This window comes from Notamacropus eugenii, chromosome 5 (assembly GCF_028372415.1).
Source record: "Notamacropus eugenii isolate mMacEug1 chromosome 5, mMacEug1.pri_v2, whole genome shotgun sequence".
NCBI lineage: Eukaryota > Metazoa > Chordata > Mammalia > Diprotodontia > Macropodidae > Notamacropus > Notamacropus eugenii.
In genome coordinates, this window is record NC_092876.1 from 346,097,838 (window position 1) to 346,123,679 (window position 25,842).

A 25,842-nucleotide genomic window follows, 5' to 3' on the forward strand; every position below is an offset into this window, starting at 1 on the left:
AAAATATATTCACAATTCTGAGTTGGAAAACTTGGAACATATCAGACTCTGCTTAAATCCCTGGTAGTGGCCTTGTGGATTCCCAGCTGTTATGATGAAGAACACGCACTCTGTTGTTGACTGTGTTGGAGGTGGGATTCTTAAGTAGTTGTAAATTATAGCAATAGTCACATACTGGGTTCTGATCTTTATGGGTTTGTGTGATGGTTGAGGAGTGTATAGGATGGAGTGGTAAAGGAATAAAGAACTAAAGGACAAAATGGATTTTTTTTGCCAGGCAAGTATGGATGAGGGTATTACTCTTCTGGGTGGGCAGAGCTGGCTGTCAATACTTCAGTCAAACATTTAGTTGCTGCAACACAGTATCTGGAATTTGGGGGATATTCCCTGAGGCAGGAAGGAGTTGAGAATATTGGGCTTCTGATGAGAATGAGCACTCTTGTGTGCCTTGCTTACATAGTGAGTTTTCAGTTAATGTTTGTAGATTTTAAAGAAGGAGATGAGATTGCTGAGAAAATCTTAATCACCTTGTCTCAAGCAGAGGCAGGCATTTTGAGTAATGCAAGTTGAGTAGATTGTGGAGTACCAAGGGAAATGATCACCAGATAGCCAGGGTAACTGGTAACCGCCAAGCAGCAAAGAAATTATAGGACTTCAGTTTAAATTGTTATCTGACTGACTTATAACTGGTGTATTGTAGTTGCATTAAAAAAAAAAACTACCTTGATTCATTTATAAAGCGCACCTGTGTATTGAGTATAACTAATGTGCTGCAGTAGAGAGCTAGAACCTCAGGCTTCAGAAAGCCCAGCCAGTTCCTTACTGTTCTTGAGTTCAGTTATCATTTCTATGAAAATATAGGTCTGTGCGGATTCCCAGATGCTTTTACCTTGTCCTTGTCTCTGTTTTTAGCTCCAGTTTCACAGAATACAGTCCATGCTGGACATTTCAGCTAAATGTACTGTAGACATTTTTAGGTGTTGACACATACTTTAGAACTGTGGTATCAAATTCAAATGGAAACCATCCCTGAAGCCTGCCTATTCACTTACAAAACCACAAATTAACATCATATATGTTGTGTTGTATTTTTATTTGTTTTGTTAAGCATGTCAGAATTGCATTTCAATCCTGTTTTGTTGCAGTTTTGCCTAGAGGCCAGCAGCTGTTTTAGAAGATATTTATTGTACTAGATTTAACTAGTAATTAACCTTATGAACACTACATTTTGAATAGTCCTTTTATTTTTATTTAATAATTTCCCGCTGAGGCATGTATTACTTTAGCAGAGTAATTCCACTTTGGTTTTTGTTGTTACCATATGAGTTTTACTTTAGAATTGATTTTTCCCCCACTCAGAAAACTAATATACTACAGGTAATTCTCTCTTAAAATGAGATTTACTGAGAAGAGATGGGCACATATGACAGAATACAAATTCTTAAGCAGATACTTGGATGATTTTAAGCCTTATTCATAAAATTTTAAAATAGTTAACATATCAAAGGCCTAAAATAATATCATAAGTAACGTATCTCAAGTATTAGAGGTTGGAACCACTAATAGTTTTGTTAAACTTTTCATTGGTGAAAATAACAAGCTGATTTGACTTATTTGGTTAGATCAGCGTTCTCTAAAGTGGAGTTCTTTCCCCCCTCACAGGAGAGGGTGACAAGATCCTATAGGTGCCATGATTAGCCAGTCAGACAAGTGGGAACGTAGGTCATATCCCACCCTCCTCTCAGCCAGTCATCTCCAGTATAACCACACTTCTTCTTATCTTTCAGTACTCCCTCACTCCTATCCCTTCCACCAGTTTTAACTCAGAACCTCCATTCTGAGCTGGAGTTGGACCCTCAGGGCAGTTAAAAATCTATTTTTGAGTCACTCACCAACAGTTGGGCAAGTGCAATTAGGAAAATTCTAAATCTTCCCCTGAAACATATAACTATTACCCTTTCCAGATCATCAGCTAGCTTTGTAGGGTACTCCTTACAGAGTGGGAACTGCATTCCAGAAGGCCTGAGAGCACTACCTTACCTCTTTGTTTGGGGCCACGCAGTCATAGAGGTTGTGACCTGCATCACATACACACTAAATTATTATTCCTACCCCCCTCTCTTCTTCTCTCCCTTCTCTCATATTATTGTTGAAGGTACCACCATCTTTCTAGTTTACTCAGGCTCACAACCTCAGTGTTATCTTTGATTTTTCAGTCTCATTCACCCCATAAGTTTAATCAGTTGCTACATCTTTCATTTCTACCCCTGCCTCTCTTGGCCATCTTTTCATTCTCTATTATCAGACAGCAACCATTCTAGTTAAGTTTCTCCTCATCATCTTTCTTGTGGACTTTTGCTGTAGCCTCAGATCTTTGCTGTTCAGTCTGTACTGGCACACTGGTTTCCTTACCTCAGCCCTACAATTGAAGAATAATAGAATTTAATAAAATTGCCATTATTTCATCTTTCTGTGCATCTTTGTTTTAAGTGTATTTGTAGGTGATTGCAAACTACTTGCATTCCCTTGCCTTCTTGTCTTTCCCTTCGCTAATATTTACCCTTTTTTCTTCTTAATCTTTCATAATCCATGATCTGAGATTGAAGTTTGTTTTGTTCATGAGTAATTTGTTTTCAAATCTCTTCACTCCCTTATACCTCCCTCTTCTGTCTCCCAGTTTTGTCCTCATTCTCTGTTGAGTTACTGTGTTTCTAAATTGTGTGTGTGTGTTTGTGTGTATGTTTCTTGAACTGGTTTAGATGAATGCGAGATTAAGGTGATGCTCATCCGCCCTCCTTCTTTTTTATCTTTTATTTGCAAATCCAGATTATATTAGTTGTTCCCTACTCCCAACCAGCTGCCCTTCATCCATCTTTCTTTTCCAATGTACTCTTTATCCCTCTATTTTAAGTTCAACAAAACATGATCAACAACAATAACAAAATATCCTCAGGCCTTTTGTCCACATTAGAATTCTGTGAGGACACTTCTTTTCTTCATCTTCTTTTAAAATATACACACTTCATCTTTGTGTAGTCCCTTTCAGGTTTATCCAGATAGTTCCTTTTTTTAAGTTTTTCTTCAGAATTTCAACTCAGTTTTTACCCTATTCTTAAATATTTAATAGCATTAAGTACACTTAAATACTAAATAGTAACTGTTTCTCTTTAACCAGGAACTCTGAGGGTCTTCCCCTCCCAGCTTATTTTTTTTATTTTTATTTTTTTTATTAAAGGAGCCATCCCTTGAGTAACTACTTAAAGAAGCCTATTCATTGAATAGGTGTATCTCACTCAAAGTGAGAATGTGATAAACCTTAGCCTAAAAGGGCCAGGGTCTCCCATTGCATCCTGGACCATTTCCATTTGTCCTAATGAATATGAGGCCACTGGAGCAGATGGCTCAGGAGAAGGAGGTAAAACTGGTGACCTTGCACAGCCCTCCCTCACTCAAATCAAAGTCAACTGCAAGTCATGTCATCATGTCATGGTGTCATGGTCCTCTTCGAGAACAAAGGACAAAAACCTAACAACAATACTTAGAAATCCTATATTTCATTAGAGGTCTTTCTCTTTCTTCCCCCACCCCCCAGATTATGCCTTTTTTTTTCCGTGGGAAAGTTATTCTTGCTTGTAAACATACTTTATCTTTTGCCTTTTGGAATATTATATTCTACATTCTCTTCTTTATAGTGGTAGCTGCCAAATGCTGTGTGATATTGACTGTAGCTTCTCAGTATTTTAATTCTCTTTCTGGCTGATTTCGTCTTTGATCTAGAAGCACTGGATTTTAACTATGGCTTTTTTATACTTTTCACTTGAAAATTATTTCAGGAGCTTACCAATGGATTTTTTTTGGGGGGGGCAATATTGACTTTTGCCCTCTGTTTTTAATAATTCAGGGCAGTTTATTGACTTCTTGAAATGACGGGTGGGGGAGAGCAGGTATCACCTTTGTAGGCCAATGATTCTTAGGTATCTTTTATTTTCTTTGACTTGTTTTCAAGGTCTGTTGTTTCCTATATGAACACTTATATTTTCTTTCATTTTTTTTTTCAGTCGTTTGATTTTTGTTTTAATCTTTTCATTTGTTCCTTTGAGTCATTAATTTCTGTTTGGTCTGTCTAATTTTAGAGAGTTTGATATTTGTCTTAGGTTTTGTGTTAGGGTATTAATTCTCCTACTATCTAGCACTCCTGTTTCTTTCCTAATTTTTCTAGAGAACCCAATTCACTAATATTATTCCAGGAATTCTAGTTGTATGTCTAAATCACAGCTTGTGGGTAAATTTTATTTTTCTTTGATTCTTTGCTGGTATATTTTATGGAGTTACTGTCTTCTCATTTTGCTATTTGGATGTTCCTAGTTCCATTTTAGTTCTTTTGAAGGTGGTTGTCTTTTTGTTTACTTATTCTTCGACTCTTACTTTTCTAATTGGGACTTTGTATTTGGTCTGGGCTCTGCATTCTTCTAGAGGGAATCAAGTTTGTTCATGATCTATATTCTCTGATGTTCAATTCTTGCTTTCTCTTAGTAATGAATTTTCTGTTCACTAAAGATCTTAGTAATGAATTCTCTGTTCTTCAAAGATCTGCAGACATGAAAACTTTTAGAGTACTCTAAACTGGTTGGTCTAGGTCTAATTCTGATTCGCGCCCTCCAGGTCTCAGATGTGCAAATTCCTGAGCCCATTTTGAGTTTAGTCAAACAACTGGAGACTTGCCTATTCTTTAGTAGCCTACATTTGACTCTTGCCCCTCTCAGTTGTCTGGGGGGCTCTACTGGCTTCAAAAGGGAACTACAGACTTCCCCTTGACCTCAACTCCTTACCCTGCTTCTTTAGCTTCAGTTCTCAGCTTAGTTCTGTGGATTTGAAAACCCAGTTCCATTGTAACCCCATTTCCAAGGTCAGAGCAAAAGAACTGTCATCTGATTGCTTTGAAAAAAAGATCTGGAGGTTTTAATGGATTGCAAGTTCAAGATAAGTCATTAGTTTGAATGGCAACCAAGTTTTTCTGCATTACCAGAAGCAATAGTGACCATAATGAGGCAGGTTCCTCTGTATTCCACCCTAGTCATAACACATATAGAGTGTCCTATTTCCAGCACCACATTTTAGGATTAAGAAAAGCTGGAGTGTTCTAGGTGGTTAGATTATGAATGGATTGGAGAACAAGATGAAAGAAGATTGTTGAATGAATTCTATATGTTTAACAAAGGACAGGGAGGATAGGATAGTATTTATTCTTCAAGTATTTAAAGGATGTTATACAGAAAAGACTTACTGTACTTAGTCCCATGGGGCAGAAATAAAATAGTGGTTTCAAGTTGCTAAGAGGCAGTTTTAGGACTGATCTATAGAAATACTACTTAACCAAAAAGGGTGTTCAAAAGTAGAACAGGTTACCAGAATAGTGAGTTAACATTGTTGGAATTTTTCAAGGTGGGATGAAGAGATCAGAAATATTGTGTAGGCATTCTTGTTTCAATATGGATTGAACTAGATGCCTTGAAGTTTCTCCTAACTCTCTGATTCTGAGAAAGTCAATTAACAAGCATTTATTAAGTGCCTGCTATATGCCAGGCACTGTGCTAGGAGTGAGGGATACAAAAAAAGGTAGGTAACAGTCTTTTTCAGAGAATTCACAGTCTAATGGGAAAGATAATATGCTGACAACTATGTACAGCCAAGATACATCCAAGATAAATTCTTGTGCCATGGGCTTTAGGCCCTAGTTATTTACCTGGTGCTGTACTGATGTTATCTTGAGATTCCCTGGGGGAGTCTGGTCTGATGTTGTACTGAGGTGGTAAGGTGGAGGGAGGGTGTGGCCAGCTTTGCTGACCAGCTTACCTAGTGCTAAACTAGGGTCCTACTGATGGTGTCAGTTGTGGGCCTAGGCCTGGTAGAATGTTTCTGTGTTTCCCCGGGCCTACACTGAAGCATATGGAGGTTTGGCCTCTGGAGGTTGCCTGTTTGCCTGGGGCTACACCAGAGCACTTTGCAATTCTCTGAGCTCTTGCCTGCCTGTACTCCTGCCTATTCTGAGGCACATGCGGGGTTCTGGTGTTGCAGTTTGCTCCAGCACACTGAGGCTCATAATCTACAGCTGATTTGCTGAGGTGGGGCTTGCTGCTGGCTTGCTGAAATGCTTCCTGTCTTGGGCTGCTTCTTGTCCTGGACTGCATTCCCCTTTTACCTGAGTAAGATCGACCTTTTCTGTTGACATTCTAAGTTTCTTGGGCTCAAAGATTGTTTCTCCCTGTCTTTTTCTGGTTCTGCTGTACCAGGATTTGTTTTCAGGTGGTATTTTATGGTTGATTAGAGATAAATTTGGGAGAGTTACAGCAATTTACTGCTTACTCCACCATCTTCCTTAATAATTATTAAATGAACGAAATGAAACAAGTTGAATTAAGGATACAATCCTCAGTTTTACTTCAATAATTTTTATTATTAAGTACTTACTTAAGGTGCAGATAGTAAAGATACAAAAATGAAAAATTATAGTCTTTGCCCTGGGAGTTTCTATTTTAATGAGGTGGTAAGTGATGAATATGCCAATACGTATACATATGATGTTAAAAAGATAGGAGCACATCCAAATATAGAAGTGCTTTAAGTCCATGGGAAGAAGTAGAGAATCACTTGGAGTGTGGGGAATAGAGCTTATGGAGGAGATGTCATCCAAATAAGTGTTTGAAATAAGATCGGTCAATTAAGCACCTATAAATAAGCACCGTGCTAGATCCCAGGGACATACATAGAGAAATGAAACCATTCTTACCCTTCAGGAGTTTACGTTGTATTGGAGGTAGGTGGGAAGGGGCCAAGATTTATACAGATAAGCAAATCTTATCTGTATAAACCCAGATTATACAAATATGGTATATATTAAAAGGGTTTTGGGGGGAACAAAAAGGGTGAATGACCCTAGCAGCCAGGGTTACCCAAGAAAACCTCTGGAATGAGATGACTCCTGACTTCAGTCTTAAAGAGAGCTAGAGATTCTAATGGGCAAAAGCTTAGGAAGGAGAAGATTCTAGGCAAAGGGATAGAGCCCATGCAAAGGCATGAGGTGGGAGATGACGTGTCCTGTGTTAGAAATTGCAGGTAGGCCAGTTTGTCTGGAGCAAGGGAAGTAATTTGTAATGAGGCTGAAAAAATAAAGTTGAAGCCAGAAGATGAAGGACTTTAAATGTTTTTGTTATTTTTAGAGGTGAGAAGGAACTATTCTTTTCTTGTTCAGGGAAGTGAGTTGGTCAGATAGGTACTTTTTAGGTATATCAATATAGTAACTGTGTGTAGTGGGGAGAAACTAGATGTAGTAGGCAAGCATAGTAATCCAGGCAAGCAGGACAGATAAAAAAGATATTGTGAGCAGATGGAATTGATAAGAGTTGACTATTGGGCATGTGCACATTCTGAGTGAAAAGGAAGAGTTAAGGATGACTCTGCTTATGAATCTGGGTTCCTGCAAGAATGCTGATACCTGTGACAGAAACTGGGAAATTTGGAGAAGCGGTGGATTTATGAAAAAAAGATCAATATTCTTTTAATATGTTGAATTCAAGATGCCTGTGGTACTTGAAGGTGGTGAAACAAGCAAAGATGGATAGATATATACATTTGGGATTAATTTCACCAGGCAGAGATAGAGAAATACCATGTTTCTGGAATGAACTGATGGTGTATCATAAATATTGGGAAGTAAAAAATAAGGGAACAGTTCTGTTTGTATGGAGCATAGAATGCTTGAAAATTAGTTGAAGGAAGTCAAACTTAAAGATAGATAGAAGCCAGTATTTTAAATATCATGTTAAGGGCTTTGTATTTAATCCTAGAAGCAGTAGAGCCTCTGAAAAATTTTTAACAGCATTACACTTAGGCATCATGACAGTTACTTCAGCTGTTTGTACTGTCATTAGATGTACTGATGTAGTGACCTCAGTCCCTTGGGTCTTGCCATCTGCTCTTCTGCTATAACATTGAGATTTTAGGCATTGCCATTCATCCTGCATTGTAGATTGAGTTATTTGTATCCTGATTCTGTAATAATTTTAACTATCTCTTCTTTGTGATATTTATCAGTCTGATAAATGTGCCTCTTTTGTCTCGGCTGAAGTTATCAAAAAGAGTACTTTATAGGGCAGTGCCAAAGACAGAACACTGTAGCAGTAACAGTGTAAATCCTCCAAATTTACACTGATTCAATCAAATACACTTAATGAACTGAACACGAACAGCCTTTGTTTTTTGTTCTTTGTCTACATAGATATGATTACAGCAACTGATTTAACAGAAGAATACATCATGTGTACTGTATTCCTTCAAATCACTAGTCTATTTACACCACCAAAAAAAAAAGAAATTAGATTAATTTGGCTTGGTTTATTTTTAATAGTCATTAAAATTCCTAGTGATCGCTTTGTTTTCTTGTTGTTCACAAGTCATCTATTTAACATTGTTTGGAAACAATTTTTCCAGTGATCTACATAAAACTTAATAAATGTCTGTATTTTTGGTACTATACCATTTTCTCCTTTTTGAACACTGATAAAATATTTGCTCAACTGCTGACATTTTTGTCTTGCTCCATTTTCTCTCAGACATTTACAACAATGATCTCAGGATCATATCACAGTATTACAGAATTTTGGGGCTGGAAGGGACCTTAGGATCATCTAGTGTGGTCCTGTCATTTTTCAAAAAAGGTGGGAAAAAGAAATTTATGATTAAATAAAAAGAATGACTTAGGTAAGGTGATAGAACTAATAGATGGTCAGGGAGTCCAACTCAGGTCTTTTGATTCTTCTATACAATATTTTTACTTCTGCACTATTCTGCTTCTACTTTTTTTTTCTAAGTAACTCAAATGTAATGTGTTTGCTTCTAGATTGCTAAATTTAGGAAGTGACTTACTTACTATCTCCTTTTTGTCCTTGCTCTTTAGTTTCCAGGCTAAAAGAATTTTACTTTTGTGGGAAAAAAAAGTAGAAACACAACAAGAAATACAGTTCAATTGTTCTACTTTCTTGCGGTTTATCTGTTAACATTATTTTACCTATCCCAAGAAGTGTTCCTGTCCCTTCTTTGCTTATCATCATGCTTTAAGGTAGCAGGATTAGGTGGCTTAGTGGATAGTATTCTGGGCCTGGAGTCAAGAAGGCTTATCTTCATGAGTTCAAACCTGGCTTCAGATACTTACTCGCTATGTGACCCTGAATAAGTCACTTACCCCTGTTTCCCTCAGTTTTCTTATATGTTAAATGATCTAAAGAAGGAAATGGCACACCACTTCAATAAATTTACTGCCAAGTAAATCCCAAATGGGGTCATAAAAAATCAGACACGACTGAAAGAATTGAACAATAGCAAGTTCAGATTCCTATGGATTTTTCTTCTATATGCTGACCTCCCTTCAGTTTAACAGCTTTTGATGCATATACACTGGGTTTGATCATCCACTGAGTTCCAAATCTACTTGACTATGCTGTCATCTTGCCCATATCCACAAATATTTTTTTGAAATCATTTCTCTGGTCAACTGTTCAAATTACTTTGCCAAAAAAGAATATCAGGTAGTCTAGTGTGATTTAAAATACACATACACACATACACACACACAGTATGTAATCAGCCAACATTTAATTAGTATTTACTATATGCCACATGTTGTGCTAGGTCTGAGAAGACAAATAAAAGATAGTCCCTGCTCTCAATGGGTACCCATTATAATGAGAGAGATAACATGTAGATAACTATGTACATTAAAGATATACACATATATGCATACACAGATATCATACATATACGTGTTGTGTGTATGTGATAAGTGGAGGTAGTCTCATAGGAAAGGTCCTACCATTAATATACAGGCCTTTTTTATTGAAAGCATTTTTGTTTTGTTTTGACTGTAACAAGTTTATTCTCAAAAAATTTTCATGAGTTAAGCAGTGTAACTGACATCAGTGTCATTTTTGTAATTATTATTTAAAAGAAAGGGAAGGATTGTATTTTAATCTTAGTAATTTGAAGCTAACACTTTTCATTGTATTTGACCTGATTACTTTTGCCTTTCATTATTTTTGTTTCCATTTTTGGAGTCATAGGTTTATATTGCTCCTCGGGTTTTACCTTTTTTTTCTAATTTCTATCATTCCATACACATTTTTTCATATTTCACATGTATAATTCTTTATAGGACAGTAGTATTTTATTATAGTTTGTACATTATAATTTATACAGTCATTTTTTCTGTCTGACTTCTTTCAGATCCCAAACCTAGTGTTGGGATCATTGGATCAAAGAGTATTTAGTGACTTTTCTTACATAATTCTTAATTGTTTGCCAGAATAATTTAATTAATCAACAATTCCACTAGCGGTGAATAACCTATTCTTGATAAAATTAGTGATCACTACTTTCCCCTGATCTTAAACTATCACCTTAATAATATGTTGTAGAATTTTTCCAAGAATAAAAGGTAAGCTCATTGATGCATGCTTTGCCAGCTTCACTCTTCTTTTGAAAATGGGGACATTTGCCCCTAAAGATGATCGTCTTTGTATTTTTACCCCCAGTTTATAGCACAGTACTCAGGCACTTAATAAATGCTTATTGATTCATCTTTAAGTTTTGTTTCTTAAGTCTAACTCTGTTCTTCATTATCTTTAAAAGATCACAGAGAGTAGCTCCACAACCACACCTGATAGTAGTAGTTTGGGTTAATAATGGCTTGAGTTTCTTGAGTGAAAATAAGATATTGTCTGATTACTGCTTCATTTATTTGGGGTTCCATTTTCTGCTTAACATTTTTTATTTTTTCTGTCCAAAGATCGTTTTCCTATAAAGAAAAAAGTGTCAAAATGAGAATTGAGTAGTTTAGCCTTTTCAGTATTCTATTATCACCATCCCATCCCATCCAAACAATGTGGTCCTACCTTCCTTTATCTTTTGCCCATCATAGCTTTGAAAAAAAAGTTGAATTGTTCTTAGCCATTAGTGTCTAGCTTCTGTTTGTTCTGAATTTGACTGGTTTCTGGTGAAATCCTGAAAGGACAGTGCTGTTCCTTTATAGTACTTCGATTTGTGCCTTCATTCCTTATTTACCTTTCTATGGATTCCTTTTTTTTTATATCATTATTCATTTTTTCATATGCCTTTCTTCTTTCCCCTCCTCAGCAAATTCTTTTCTTGGAACAAAGTCAGTAAAAGAAATAAGTAAACAAATAAGCAGTTCTAACTAATACACCCACCGAGTCTGATAGTATATTCATTATTCCACATCCATAATCTTCCTCCACCCCTACAGTAATATGAAAGGGATCTACCTTTTTTTATAACTCTTTTCTGAGGATAGGCATGGTCATTATGATTTTAAAGTTTTCATCTTCCTTTGATTATTCTTATTTGTGTCTATATGCATACATATATACATATATATCTATATATATATCTATATTATATTCCTGTTTCTGTTTACTCTGCATCAGAGATTTTGGTCTTTTTAGATTTTTCTTTTTTCTCAGTCTCTGCTAGATCAGCATCTGTATCTAATTTCCTCATTATGAATGTCTCCCAGGATAATGTCCTGGACCCACTTCTTTTCTATCTGAATACTTTCTCTTGCTGATCTTATTAGCTCTCATGATTTAGATACCATTTCTGTGTAGATAACCATCAGATCTATAAAAACAACCTTAGTCTCTCCAGCTCTAATCTAATCATAAATTTCATTTATGAAAAGGACATCATAAACTTAACCTATTCAAAACAAGACTCGTCATCTTCCCCTCCAAAATTTGTACCTTTTTCAATCTTCCTATTTTTATCAGTGTTATCACAAAACTTCCAGTAATCCAGCTTCATAATCCTAGAGTCATCCTCAACTCTTTGCTCCTACTCAGTGGCCAAATTTTGCCATATTTATCTCTCTAGCACCTCTCCTATCTATTCTTTTCTCTCTACTCACACTGCCATCAATCTGCTTCATATTCTAATTATCTCTAACCTGGAATATTTCAGTGGTATCTCTGTTTAGAGTCCCTACCTTTTGTTATTTAAAGCCAGCCAGTCAGTCAGCAAACTTTAGTTAACTGCCAGTCATTGTGCTCGGTGCTGGGGGATAACGAAGCCAGGCAAAAGTCTTGCGGCAGAATTGTTGGATTGTAATCTGAATTTATTGCGCATGATTTAATTTCAAATAATAAATAATTTTAAGTAATTGAAAATTTGAATAAATAGTATTTGATGTGGCAGTGTTTAATTTATTTGAATATTTTTTAAAATAATTATTAATTTTTGTTTTCTAATCTTTCAGAAAGATGAAGTGTATCTTAATCTGGTGCTGGACTACGTTCCTGAAACAGTATACAGAGTTGCCAGACACTATAGTCGGGCCAAACAGACGCTCCCTTTGATCTATGTTAAGGTATGTAAGAAATTTTTAAAGCTCTTTATAATATAAAAAAAACTTACTTTAGTCTTTGCATCTGACAATGCATGTCAGTTTTAGTCCTAGGATGTAGTTTATTTTCTCATCTTTATTTTCATTTGTCAGAGGATTGAAAATAAGAATATTGCAGTACCACTTACTTGTCTTAAACTACTAAATTTGCTCTTAAAAATGCCATTTACAGATGCGACTGTACCTGCAGCCTAAGTTTAAAAATATAGAGGGGCTTTATGATAGCTTTATTTAATTCTTGGAATATGATTTCTGATAATCACATTTACTTAATCGTATTTTATTACTCATAAATGTCACAACTATTCACATTTCTCTAGCGTATGTTTTCAGCGTGCTATTCTCATAACAACACTTTGAATTAAAGTGTCCAATATTTATAATCTTCATTTTGCAAATGAGGAAAGTAGAGGCCAGAGAGAATAGTTATAATAATAAAGTGGTAGTAATAGCTCACATTCACACAGTGTTTTAAATTATACCAAGAACTTTTTTATATAGATTATCTTATTTGGTCCTCATTAAACATGGTATAAAATAGGTGCTCTGGTTATCCCAGTTTTTTAAAAATAAAGAAACTAACACTGAAAAAGATTAAATGACTTAGGACAAGTCTTTAGGATAATGACTTATCCTACAGTTTTCCTGACTCCAAATCCAGCGTTCTCTCTCCTGTGCCCTTCTTCAACTTGCTTATGATCACATAGCTATCCTTTAATATTATGGCATGTTGCCTATCTATGATGCAAAGGACATAGACTCATTTGTCATTATTTATCCAGTATAAAAGTGCAGAAACTGATTTTAAACTGATTGTTCTTTCTCTGACAGCTTGCTCTTTAAGAATGTTTATAAGTCTCTTTAAAACTGTAATATTGAGATTCACATTAATGAGAATCTCTGCTTTATCTATTTTATCAGAGAACCTCTAATTTTAGACTATGGTAATTTGGCAAAGCCAGCTAAACACTGCTGTAGTTTTTCTAGCCTCATTTTTTTTAGAAAAGAAAAACTGATTAAATATAATATAGAAATTAAAATGAAAGGAACCGATACCCAGGCAACTACAATAGGAGTAGAATTTTTGTCTCATTTCTTGTATTTTGAAACTCACGTAAGGTTGAAAGGTAAATCATTGTCTCAATTAAAAATTTTACTTTGTTACTATGATCCCAGGATTTTCATTTTTAGTATACATTTAAAATTATCAGTGTTTATAGATTCAAGTCCTGACTCCTACACATATTAATAGGATGACCTTAGGCAAGTCATTTATCTTTTTGGTGCCCCAGGCAACAATCTGCAATGCTAAGATATCAGTGAATTGCATTGGAGAGGAAATGGCAGGTCTGAGATTCTCCTCCTTCCAAATCAATTCAATAAGCATTAATAACTTCCTCTCCCACTCTGAGGTAATGATTTGGAATGATTACAATTGAAATAAAATTGAGTAAGCATAATTTTACGTTTAGAATTTAGCTCATTCCGTGTTACTAATTTTCTTTGGTATCCAAAGGTTCTAATGGAAGTATTCACATTATTGGAATTCTGTCTTAACTTTTGGCTAAAAGCCACGTAAACTTGCATAATTTTAGAAATCATGAACACATCTCGTTTTTGTTTTCTAAAGTTCATTTTGCTTCATATGTGAGTTTTTCTAAGTAGTAACTATCTTGGGGTTTAATTACTTCATTATCATATCTTCTGTACCAAAGTGGAATTTAGTATGAAGCTAGGCCTATTTGGACGTTGTCCGTGTTAGTTTATTTACAGTATCAAAAAAGACTTTATAACATGGTCTCCCTTGTAGCCTGTACTTGAAGAACAACTGTGTGGCTTTCATCAGGGCTCAAATGCCAGCTCTTATATAAGTTCTAATATGATCCTTTCAGTTGCTAGTTCTCTTCCTTCCTTCCTTCCTTCAGAAATAGTCATTTTCTTTGTATACGTTTTGTATTTACTTATCTGCATTCATACTACTTTCCCCAGTAAAATGTTTCCTAAAGAGAGGGGCTTTTTTGCTGTTCCTGTCTTTTATCCTCATTGTCAAATATGGTGCCTGCCTTGAATGAATGAATGTATGTATGAATGAAAAGCCAGGCAGCAGGGTAGAAATCTTCTTAACCTTATTTCGAATTTTTTTTGAGGACTCGAATAGAAAAAATTTACATTTTAAGCTTAGTGCTTCATTCTTCTTTCTTCTTCTTCTTCAGATGAAGAGAAAGGATATCTAGGTTATAGAATAGGTTTTCAAGATAAGAATTTATATGAGATAAATGACTGTTTGAAACGTTTTAGGCAAGATACAAACCCTTTAGTATTCTGTCATTAATAATTCTCACTGCTCTTCAGACACTGGTGTGACACAACTGTCAAATGAATCGTTTTAGCAAACTAAGACACATGACCTCAAATTTCTTATTTGGAAAATCCTTTTTTAATGGCGGTGAATAAAAGACCCTCTTTGAATATACCTTAAGATTTAGATAATAATTTCTTTTTATTTACTAAGTGTTACCAAAGTTATAAAGACCTTGATGATATTGGCACAGCAGTCCACCCTTGATGCCTTCCAGAAGTTCAGAGAAATGATGTAGGCAGTGTTACCACAATTCTTCCCTTTTGTAATATGCTCGTTTGAGTTGAAAATAAAGCTTCCTAAACCTTTTACCCTAATTAAATAATGTTCTAAAAATCTTTTTATAACCATCACGCTTTGGAGCTCAGTTTGATACCAAATTGCTAAATAAACTGTAATGAAATCCACACAGTGATTTATCTTTGCTTCATCATACCTCTCTGAAGGAATTATAAACTACAAGGTCATTCATATCAAGATTTACTTCATCTGAGTCACTATCCTATCAGCAGCTTCTAGAGGGGCTGCCACAGATGTCACTCTTACATCCCACATGAGCCTATTTAAGGATGCTGCCTAGCTCTTCACCTCAATGATGGTTGTTTTCCAAAGGACATGCTATGTAGGTGGCCAGTAAGGCAGAGAGAAGCAAGCAAGAGATGTAGACTCTGCCCTTGAGAGACACCACCAAAGAGGTTCAGGAGAAAATATTTCTTCATGTGGATTTTTTTTTTCTTTGTCCCTCAGTCAGGGATTTTAAGTATCACCCTTTGGAATAAAAATGGGAAAAGTCCACAAGGTGATACCTACAGTCTTGGGCATCTCTGTAGTGTTAGTCACCCATGGTGTATAAGGTGGTTTAAAACCCCGTTATCTCTGAGATTCATCAAAGACAGCAATGATATTGTAGCCTTGATTCATCAGTGTTACAACAGATCATTAATAAAGATTCTTAGATCTCTCACATCCTGCCCCAATCCAGACTGGGAGCTTTGGGTCACAGTAACCTCCAAGGGGTGTTTACCAAGGGAAATTGACCTTGTGGTAGAAATTGGAGAGATGTTTATGTATTTAATTACTTAGCTGGAAATAAGAGAGAAAAAATAAAGAAAAAGGATCTGGAGCTAATTTTTCCTTAAAGTTATTTTTCTTGTTTCTGTGTTTACTGATAAAGGATAATCCCGTATTTGATTTAAGGAATGTAACACTCATTACTGTTTATTTCAGTTGTACATGTATCAACTGTTTCGAAGTTTAGCCTATATCCATTCCTTTGGAATCTGTCATCGGGATATTAAACCTCAGAACCTCTTGCTTGACCCTGATACAGCTGTCCTAAAACTTTGTGACTTTGGAAGGTAAGTTTCCTCTTTCAAATTTTCACATACTATTTAATGTATGTAAAGCACTTTTCAAACTTTGAAAGCACTGTATTAAATACAATCTATTTTTCTTATTATTATACATATACATCCACATATCATTTTGATCAGTTTGTATATGCTGTTTCTCTTGACTGTAGGGCTCATTTTTATCTCAGTTTAGAAATATAGAAGAAGTTTCACAAGTAACATTTTATTCTTTTTCCTTTGTCTTTCCTAGTAGCTTTTCCTTTTCCTCTGTGGTTCTTGCCCCTCTTCCCCCTTCATTTTACCTTACCCTTACTACTAATTATAAATCTTCACCAACCCATCATTTTCTTTCTTTCCTAGCATCTTTCTGATCCTCTGGTACATCCTTTAAAAATTTTATCATCTCAACCTAAACTATTACCTATTTGCTGTCTTTCAGTTATCTTAAATTCTTCAAATGAAATATAGGCCTGTTCTGCTAAGATTACCTCTTCCAACTCTGCAAATGACAATGAGTTAAACCTAGAATTGAAGAGGTGAAAGACAGCCAGATTACCATTTTCAGTGATTCCAAACCATTCCCCATCCCAAAGTCTGTCTTTGAAACAACAGTTAACTTGTAGTGACTTTATGTAGCTGAGAGTAATGAGCTTCTACAGTCTCATGAATATTAGAATTACTGGTGAATGAAATTTAGTTCATGATAAAACACATATCTGATGTAAGTAGAGACTCCGTGTTTCTAGCAATGACGTGCATAAGAGGTGAATTAAAAGATTGCAGGAAGGACATGTATGACTGGAAGACGCAGAAGGATATTCATGTAGCAAGAGCCACTAACAGTATTATTCCTCCTATCGGAAGGCTTCTGTGCCTTAAACAGACCTTCTGTGGAAAATTTTGTGGGAGATAAAACTACAGATTATAGGAATGGGTGGGTTGTAATCTGTACTTGTAGGGGAAGTAAATAGCAGGGAGTTATGGATTTATTGAAGCAGCTATTAAACATTGGACTGACTCCTCCATCTTCCAGTTTGCTTTCTTTGTCATATTTTTCCATTCCTTATGATCTTCCAACTCTCCTTTTTTTCTCAGTTTCATATAGACACATTCATACCTTTCAATTTTCGTATTTCTGCTTCAAAACACCTTACATTATTTCAACTTGCTGTTTCACATGGAGAACATTTTAGTGATACCTTTTGTCATTTTCAGACATGAAACTCCTCCCCACATGGCAGCTATTCAGAATTTGGTTTTCTCTTAGTAGTCTTTTTTTTTTTTTTAACATTATTTTAATTGTGTATGTGTATAATTCTTCTGATTGCACTTACTTCCCTCTATCATATAATGCATGTTTCTTTGAATTCTTCATATTTGTCATTTCTTACTTAATGTATTCCGGTTGCTCAACCATTATGTAGTTGGATAATTTCTGTGTTGTTTCTAGTTCTTTGCTATCACAGACAAAGCTGCTGTGAATATTTTGGAATATGGGGGCCTTTTTTTTCTTTCTTTTTTGACTTCTTTCGGGTGTGTATATATGATCTCTTCAAATGAGATCTCTTCAAATAATAGTAACATCTTACTTACTTCTTCTATGTCATTCCTAGTATATATTTTTGATTTCGGTTATCTCTCAGTTGTCTCTGGGAAAATTTCCCATAGCAGGTATGCATTGTACCTAGAGATCTTGTGTATATATAGAGGGTATCCTCCTTTTGACCTTTCTGATTTCCCATTGTCCAAATGTCTAATGGCTCTTCTGAGGTTTAGTTTTACTTCTGAAGTTATGGCTCCCTGACCTCTCATTACAAGAAAAGGTAAAGGAGGCTTAACAGGAACTACTGCTTAACACCTAAAGTAAAGTGTTGCAAAACTCTCTTCCCATTCCCTGTTTATAGTATAAATAGTGTTAAATTAGATATGAAAGAGTTTATGATACTAGATTTTTTCATTGTTGAAGTATTCTTTTCCCAGTTGCAAAACTCTTATTATGAGTCATGTTTTGGGGAATAGAAATAGTTTTAGTAAGATATTTTATTATAATGGAATCTAGAATAAGGATTTTGCCGTTGTAGGCAAAATCTCATTTAACAGACTCATTTAATAGATTTTTCTGAGATGAAACCTTTTTAAACATAGTTTGCCCAAGCAAAGAGACTAGAAGGGATGTTCTCCTTATTGTTTAGTTAGGGATAATGGAAGGATAGGCCAATCGAAGGAATTTGGGACCCAACTGAGAGAAAAGCATACTGATCAGGCCGTGGCTGTATACACTTTCCTCCTTCACTGGGAAGCAAAGAGGAGAAGCTAACAGGGCAGAAAACTTGCAGCTTATCTGCAGTGGAAGCAAGAGTATCTCTTCCAAAGTGACAAGCTTTGCAACCTGCAATAAATTCTTATACTCACTAGGTTAGTTCTACCTGTAATAATTCACTTTCTAACCAGAAAGTATCATTATAATACATCTTTTTATCAATGGATTTAATTTTATTGAGGAGTAGGGACTCCTGTGATGTCATTGGTTTGGAGATTTCCCAGGATGCAGACTCCCTCTTATTTATGCAGATCTGTAATTCATCTCAAAGTTAAAGTCTTACAGAATTGCCTGGGGCATCTAGTTATGTTAAATTTGCGATTTCACAGTTAATGTTTTAAAGTGAGGGCCTAAATACAAACCTTCCTGATTTCAAAGCTAAACTTCTATACAGAGATATTACTATATTATAAAAAGATAAGAGCTATTGATATTCTTTGTTATATTCAACCATGACTTTATTTTAGTTCAGTGTAAATCTAGTGAACAGTTTTTATTATTCAGTTTGAGAATTCAGTACCTTCCAAGTAGGGACCCAGTATTGTGGAAATATCAAAAGAAATAATCCTGACCTTTGAATTTTATAATGAAGCATGAATATTTGGATTAAAGAGGCAAATTACTAGAAAAAGAGTGGAAAGAGGTTAATTTTGAAGTATTAAAATTAACATTCATTTGGTGTTCAGGTTCTACTTATGAGTTTGATTTATAACTTTAGGGACTAGGAAACACTGAGTACTAATTAGAATGAAAATTGGATGACTCACTCATTTTAAAATGTGCGCATTTAAAAGTGAGTAGATATTATGTCATCCCTCTTCAGTTTCAAGAAGCTCAAGTCTGCCAGTATCTCTGGTATATCTCCACATTACTTTTAAGATAAAATACCAGCTCCTCAACTTGTTATTTATACCCTTCATATTCTAGATGTAGTCTAACTTTCCAGACTTACTTCATGTTACTTCTCATCTTGCATTCTGTATCCCAGTCATAACTGTTGTATTTACTCTTCCCAGAACTCCTACCTCAGTGCTTTGGACCACTGGTTGTCCTGCAGACCTAGAATGAACTCTCTTCTCATCTCACTCACTCTCAGGATCTTTACCTTTCTTCTGAGGTTAACTCAGGCAGCATCACCAACAGAAAGCCTTTTTTCCCCCCTAATGAATAGAGCTCTCTTCTTCTCAGGTTATCTTTATTTACTAAGCGCTGTAATTATTATATCTCCTCTTCACCACAGAAAAATGTAAACTCCTTAAGGATAAGGGTTATTTTTGATCTGTGTGTATGAAGCTGTATGACCATTCTGTGCCTACTAGCGCTAAGACAGCCAGATTGGGGGGACTTGCATATAGCAGGTGTTTAATAGAAATACTTTTTCAGTTGTATTGGATTAAACGTGCTTTACATTTCTAACTCTAGTCTCTGCATTTGAAGTTGCTGTGACTTCTTTCTTTAGTCTCTATGTAAAACAAATTTAGTCTAGCTCAGTACCCTCATGTGTATATATTATATTTAATCTGCTGCCTGATTATTCTCATTTTACTCTTTTAGTTTTATTGCCCTGTGTTCTTTACTGCCTAATGAAAGATACCAAGTCTGGAGAACAGGAATTTCCAGTTCTAATTGTTTTTTGCTGCGTTATGTTTCAATTTTTCTCAGATGGTATCTCAAAATATTAACTGTAATTAATTTTAATTTTTGAAAATATGAGATATTTTAAAACATTTTCAATGTTTTAAAATAGTGAATATTTTAAAATTTTTTAAATATGAGAGCCTTTTGGTGGTGGTGGTAAAATGAAGGAGTTTTTATATTGAACAGAGGAGGCTGTGATGTCAGGATTCAAAAAAGATGGAGTTATCACTGTACACAAGGATGTAGAATTTGTATTTATGAAATTCTCTGTGTAGGGTTTAGGCACTTAAGGCATTCTTTGTGATAATGAACCTTCAAAATAGATTGGATCTCTCCATGCTGAGGTATCCCCTTGGTTCAAGAGCTAACTTTTAAGGTGCTGGACAATTTTAGACCAGTTTATCCCTTTGGGATAAAAGTGTAGATTATCTTCCAACTAGAAATAGGTAATTTAGGGATCAAAAGAATCTCTCTATCTCTCTCACTTCCCTTGTTACAATGTGATGATTGTTTTTCTTTAAATCAATTACATAATATACACAGTTTTATAATATTTGGAACAGATATATAGGTATGATTATTCTGCTGATTGTCCCAACTTTTTCTTTCAGATATAAAAATACATCTCAGATAAATGAATACATTTAAAGTGAATCTTGGAGGACATATAGCTGATATGTCTGTCTTTTAGAAATGATAGACATTTAACCTCTTTGTACAATATAAAGATATAGTCATTTCTAAAGTTATCTGCTTTCTATTTTTATTAATAGTGCGAAACAGCTGGTTCGAGGAGAGCCCAATGTTTCATATATCTGCTCTCGCTACTATAGAGCACCAGAGTTGATCTTTGGAGCAACTGACTACACCTCTAGCATAGGTAAGTGTCAATCTGGATAAAGTAGTTCCTGTTCCTATTTACTTTCTAAAATAATTACTTAATGATTTGGCCAGATTTGGTCACAATTTCAAATAAATATCAAGAATTGGTATTGGCCAGAACTATTTTCTAGTGATCCAGTTTTGGACTTGTTAACATCTGGTTAAAATGTCCAGTAAACAATTGAGATACAATACTGAAGGTCAACAAAACCTTTATGGCGGGGTGAATAAATTAGAGAATCATCAGCATAAAGATGTAGTTGAATTCGTGGTTGCTCATAAGATCACAAGTGAACTAATATGAAGGGAGAGAGCCCTGTGGGACATCTAAGATGAGCAAGTATGCTGGATGAAGATTCAGTAAGGAGATGAAGGAGTGGAGAACCAAGAGGGAATAGTATTCCAAAAACCTAGAGAGAAAAATGTGTCAATGCAAAGAAGGTGATCTGCAGAGTGAGAGACTGCAGAGAGGTCAGGAAAGATAAGGATTGAAAAAAGTTACATTTGGCAATTAAGAGATCATAAGTAACTTTGGAGAGAACAGTGTCAGTTGAGTAATGAGTTTTGAAGCTAGACTGTAGAGAATTAAGGTAGTGAAAGGAAAGGAAGTAGAGGCACTTAGTGTAGATGATCTTCTCAAAGAGTTTATCCTCAAAAGAGAGGAGAGGTAAGAGACAGTATCGAGCAAAGATGGAAGGATCAAGTGAGGGTTTTTCAGTGATGGAAGAGACATGGATATGTTTGTAAGCCATAAGGAAACAGTTAGTGAACAAGGAAAAATTGAAGATAAATGAGAGAGTAGGGATAATAGAGGGGATAATGGGATGGACTGGAGTTATGGTAGGCAAACTGGCTTTGACAAGTAAAAGCATCACTTCATTATGGAGACAGGGTGAAAGATGAGATAGTAGTAGAATGTATCTGAATGATACTAGGTAAGGAGGAGGGGAGAAGAGGGAACTCTCAGCATATGACTTTATATTTTTTTCAATAAAATATGAGGCAAGGCTCTCAACTGAGAAAGTTGGGGAAGAAAGAGGTATGGAAGGTTTGAGGAAGGATGAAAAAGCTAAGAAAGCTAGTATGATAAACAGGATAGTGAATTTATTAGGGAAATGTAAAAGGATTACCTTCCTTGTAGTGGACCCAGTCATTGTAGTTTGTCAATTCTGGGCTAGTTCAGAGTAATTTCTAGAAACCAATTACAATTCTAGGATTTGTTTTGACTCTTATCTTGTCTGTTATATAGTTGTCCACCTTGGAATTTTATTCCATTCCCATTTGAATGATATTAACTTCAAAATTGCTGTATTTGACTAATGACTAACCAGTAACTAAAAGTTAAAATCCACCACAGCAGCATAGACAGGCTAGACTCAAATGATGATCTTGGCCATATATAGTAAATGTAAAATAAGAAAGGCTTGTCAGAGAAACTGTCAAAAGCCACAAAGAGAGAGTAGAAAATGTGCTGGCCTCGAAAGTGGAAGTCCTAATCTCAGTTCACAGATCCAGCACTAAATAACTTCCTGACCTTGGCAAGTTACTTCATTGAGTTTCAGTTTCCTTATCTATAAAAATGGTTAAATAATACTCATTTTATTTTCTTGACAGTGTTGTTGTAAAGAAAATGTCTTGTAAATTTAGAAGTACTGTAATAAATTAAGCTTTTATTAAAACAAGGGAATTGGAGTAAATGGTCTTTTTAAACTCTCTTAGCAGTAACATTTTTTTGATGATCTTTGAATTCCAAAGTTGTAATCTCTTAGCAAAAAAAAAAAAAAAATAGCACATAAATAAGCAGCCTCTGATTATAGACTTCTGTCATGTGCTGATCTGCCTACCTGTGACAGCTAGGGCTTCAAAATCTCTCAGGTGACACTTCTGATGGCCCAAAAAGAGCTTCTGAACCAGTGGTTTCTGTTTTCATCATATATTTCCATCAAGGTTGGCAGTTTTGGGGAAAAGTAGACAGTAATTAGCTTTTTGTAGAAGAAAAAAACAAAAACAAAAGAGAAGGCCACCAAGATACTAATGAATAATAGTCCTATTATGCACAAATTCAGGCAAATACCTATAGACAACAGAAATAGAAGTATAGACAGAAACAGAAAAGTTGTGTGTGTGTGTGTGTGTGTGTGTGTGTGTGTGTGTGTGTGTGTGTGTGTGTGTGTATCAATGGATTGGTGGATGATGCCATGGGTTTTCCTAGTAGCTGTGATGGATGTTTATTGATATATTCTAACATCTTTCTCTGGTTGTCTTTTTCACAACTGACATGCTACTTTAAGGTCATTGACAGTTTGGAGCTTTTTGAGATACTGAATAATTGTCTTTTCTAAAGGAATTGAATCCATGGTATTGACCACATAGCACCATTTTATAATCAACTGAGCTTACTAACCAAGGAGTACCAAAGTACACACCCACACAAACACAGAGCTCTCTACTCATAGAAACATACACATGCAGAGACATATAACATGGAAGAGTGTATTGAAAACATGTGAAAGACACTTCACTCACTTTGCCCTCCGGTAATAGGCCTATACTTTAACAGAGCCATCTGTAAGAATCCATATTCCAGTATAGTTCTGGGAGACTCCAGCAAAAAGACTGAACTAGGAGGACATGGGAAAGAGGCATATGACATGGAAAATAAGCTTATGTTAAAGGATTTTTTCAATCAAATTTCAGATGAGCATCTCCCAATGTCAGTATGCATTTAACTCTTTTGGTATATAATATGGTATGTAATTTTTTTAAAATTTTAATTAACAAAACTTTTTTCCTTAGAAATTACATTGACACTGACTTTAGTAATTTGATACTGAAGTTTACACAATGTAAATTAATTGCTACAATAGGGAGATTAAAAAAGTCAACAAAATCTGATTTAATTTCCAGACAGAGAAATGACTGAGTTAGAGTGTAAGTTCTTCTGTTAGTTCTGAGGAAGAATGATATACAGTTGTCAGCAGCAGCATCTTATAAAGCAGAGAGAAACAGTAGAGAATTAAATGAGTTTAAAGAAAGCTTAGCAAAAGATCCAGCTAAGAAAAGTCATCCCAAGGACATTCAGGAATGAAAATAAAAGAACTACAAACCGAAGGAAAAAATGAAAAAGACTTGCCAAAGTTATTCCAACAAACCTCCATCAAGAACAGTGGAACCATCACACTTGGATCCTAAAATCCCCATCTCAGACATACTTTTGGTATGGATGACATCTTCTGATTCATGCCTAAATTGGATTTAAGTGAGGCAGTATTGCATGAAGTCATCAGCCTCACTCTCTCCTCCAGAGTCATCATAGTACAGTGGCAAGACAGAGTCAGGATGGCTGGCGATGGCTCAGGATGCAGTGGATGACCTTGGAGTCTTTGATGTCTAACAAAGCTCTTAGCAACTCCACATTGCCTGCTTCATTTGCCTTCAAAGCCATTGGAACACATTGTTCTTATTCGCCCATTCCACCAGAGGAAGTCTTCACATATTTGGGGTAGACATCCCCCCATAACTCACCATTGGGTTTGAGAACACTTGGTTACCCTCAACCTGGTTTGGCCTGTCTGCCGAAATGGTTTACCCGGGTGTTGCCACTGCGCATGCTGCAGCTTCTTGGAGCCACAGGTGAGAGTTAGGTGGAACAAGTGGACACCAAAGGTGGAAAGAGCTCCGTAAAGGGCTTGGCAGCTATCACACCAAAGATACTGGTGCTCCCTGAACACACCCTACACCCCAACATACTTTTAGAGGTTAGTTCAAGTGGCACTAAAGAAAATAACACCATTCAAAGTAGTAGCCTAGGTGGACCTAGTTTATATGTAGAGGGGATCATGGGGATCATGGGTGTAATACACTTGTGAAGGCATTGAGGGACTGATATACAAGGTAACTTCATTAGGGGAAGATTCCAAAGGCATGAAAAAAGCTTCAACTCTTATCAGTATAAAAAAAGGTAACAAAAGGACCCAAGTAAGTACCAGTGTGTATGCCCCCACTTCAAGTATATAAAATCTTTTAATTATCTGTTTGTTAATCATGAGCATCCTTGATGAAGTTCATTAATAGAGAACAATTAAGCTATTGTAAGCAATATTTAACAATGACCCACATCTTTTACCATTTCATAGTTAACTGAAAGATATAGAGAATTTTAAAAATTCCATTCGTTGTTGATTTTGAAAAAGCAGTTGATGTGGTACAATGAAATGTTACTTCACAAGTCTTTTCTATCAGCGTGTCTTTCATCCATATGTCAAGTTCATTCCAGGTTCTTAGAAGATGTAATAACTGAAATAATCCTGTTCCATGACTCTCTGATAGTAAGCATCAAGCAAGGCATGAAACAGGGATATATAACTCACCAAAGGAATTTGCCACTTTGATGGAAGTGAACCAATGCAGAGGGATTAGGTACAGATAGTGAGGTTCTGCAAATGTTGTATTTATGGATAACATTTTGTTGACTATTGCAGAACTTCTTGGAAGATATTTCAAAGGAGGTTAGCCTCCCTATCCACAGAGCAAAGACAAAGTGAATGAAGGATGTTTGTTGCGCAGATTTCAGTATGCTCTTGGAAAGACACCATTAGTATGTATGTATATCTGTGACAGATAGGACAGGTGAATAAGGAGGAGAGCATTTCATATGAGTTGTCTTCAGGAAATTTTGGAGCTCCCTTTTTGACCTCAAGGTTTTCATGAAAGCAAGGACCCACCTTTTTAATAATAACATTTTACCAGTGTTGCTCTATGTCAGTGAAATAGGGAATAAATCTTTGTCCAAAGAATTTAAAATGACTATCACACGGAGGGC

The 25,842-nt window shown here is 35.6% G+C and overlaps 1 protein-coding gene across 8 annotated transcripts in view; it reads left to right on the forward strand.

Annotated features, from left to right (window-relative positions):
- The window catches only part of GSK3B (glycogen synthase kinase 3 beta), a 288,178-nt gene that overhangs the window by 136,913 nt on the left and 125,423 nt on the right, over positions 1-25,842 (forward strand). For all 8 annotated transcript variants that reach the window (XM_072613910.1, XM_072613911.1, XM_072613909.1 and 5 more), the window contains exons 4-6: positions 12,323-12,433; positions 16,056-16,186; positions 20,912-21,018. In XM_072613910.1, coding sequence (XP_072470011.1) covers positions 12,323-12,433; positions 16,056-16,186; positions 20,912-21,018 — 349 coding nt within the window. The remainder of the gene's footprint in view (positions 1-12,322; positions 12,434-16,055; positions 16,187-20,911; positions 21,019-25,842) is intronic.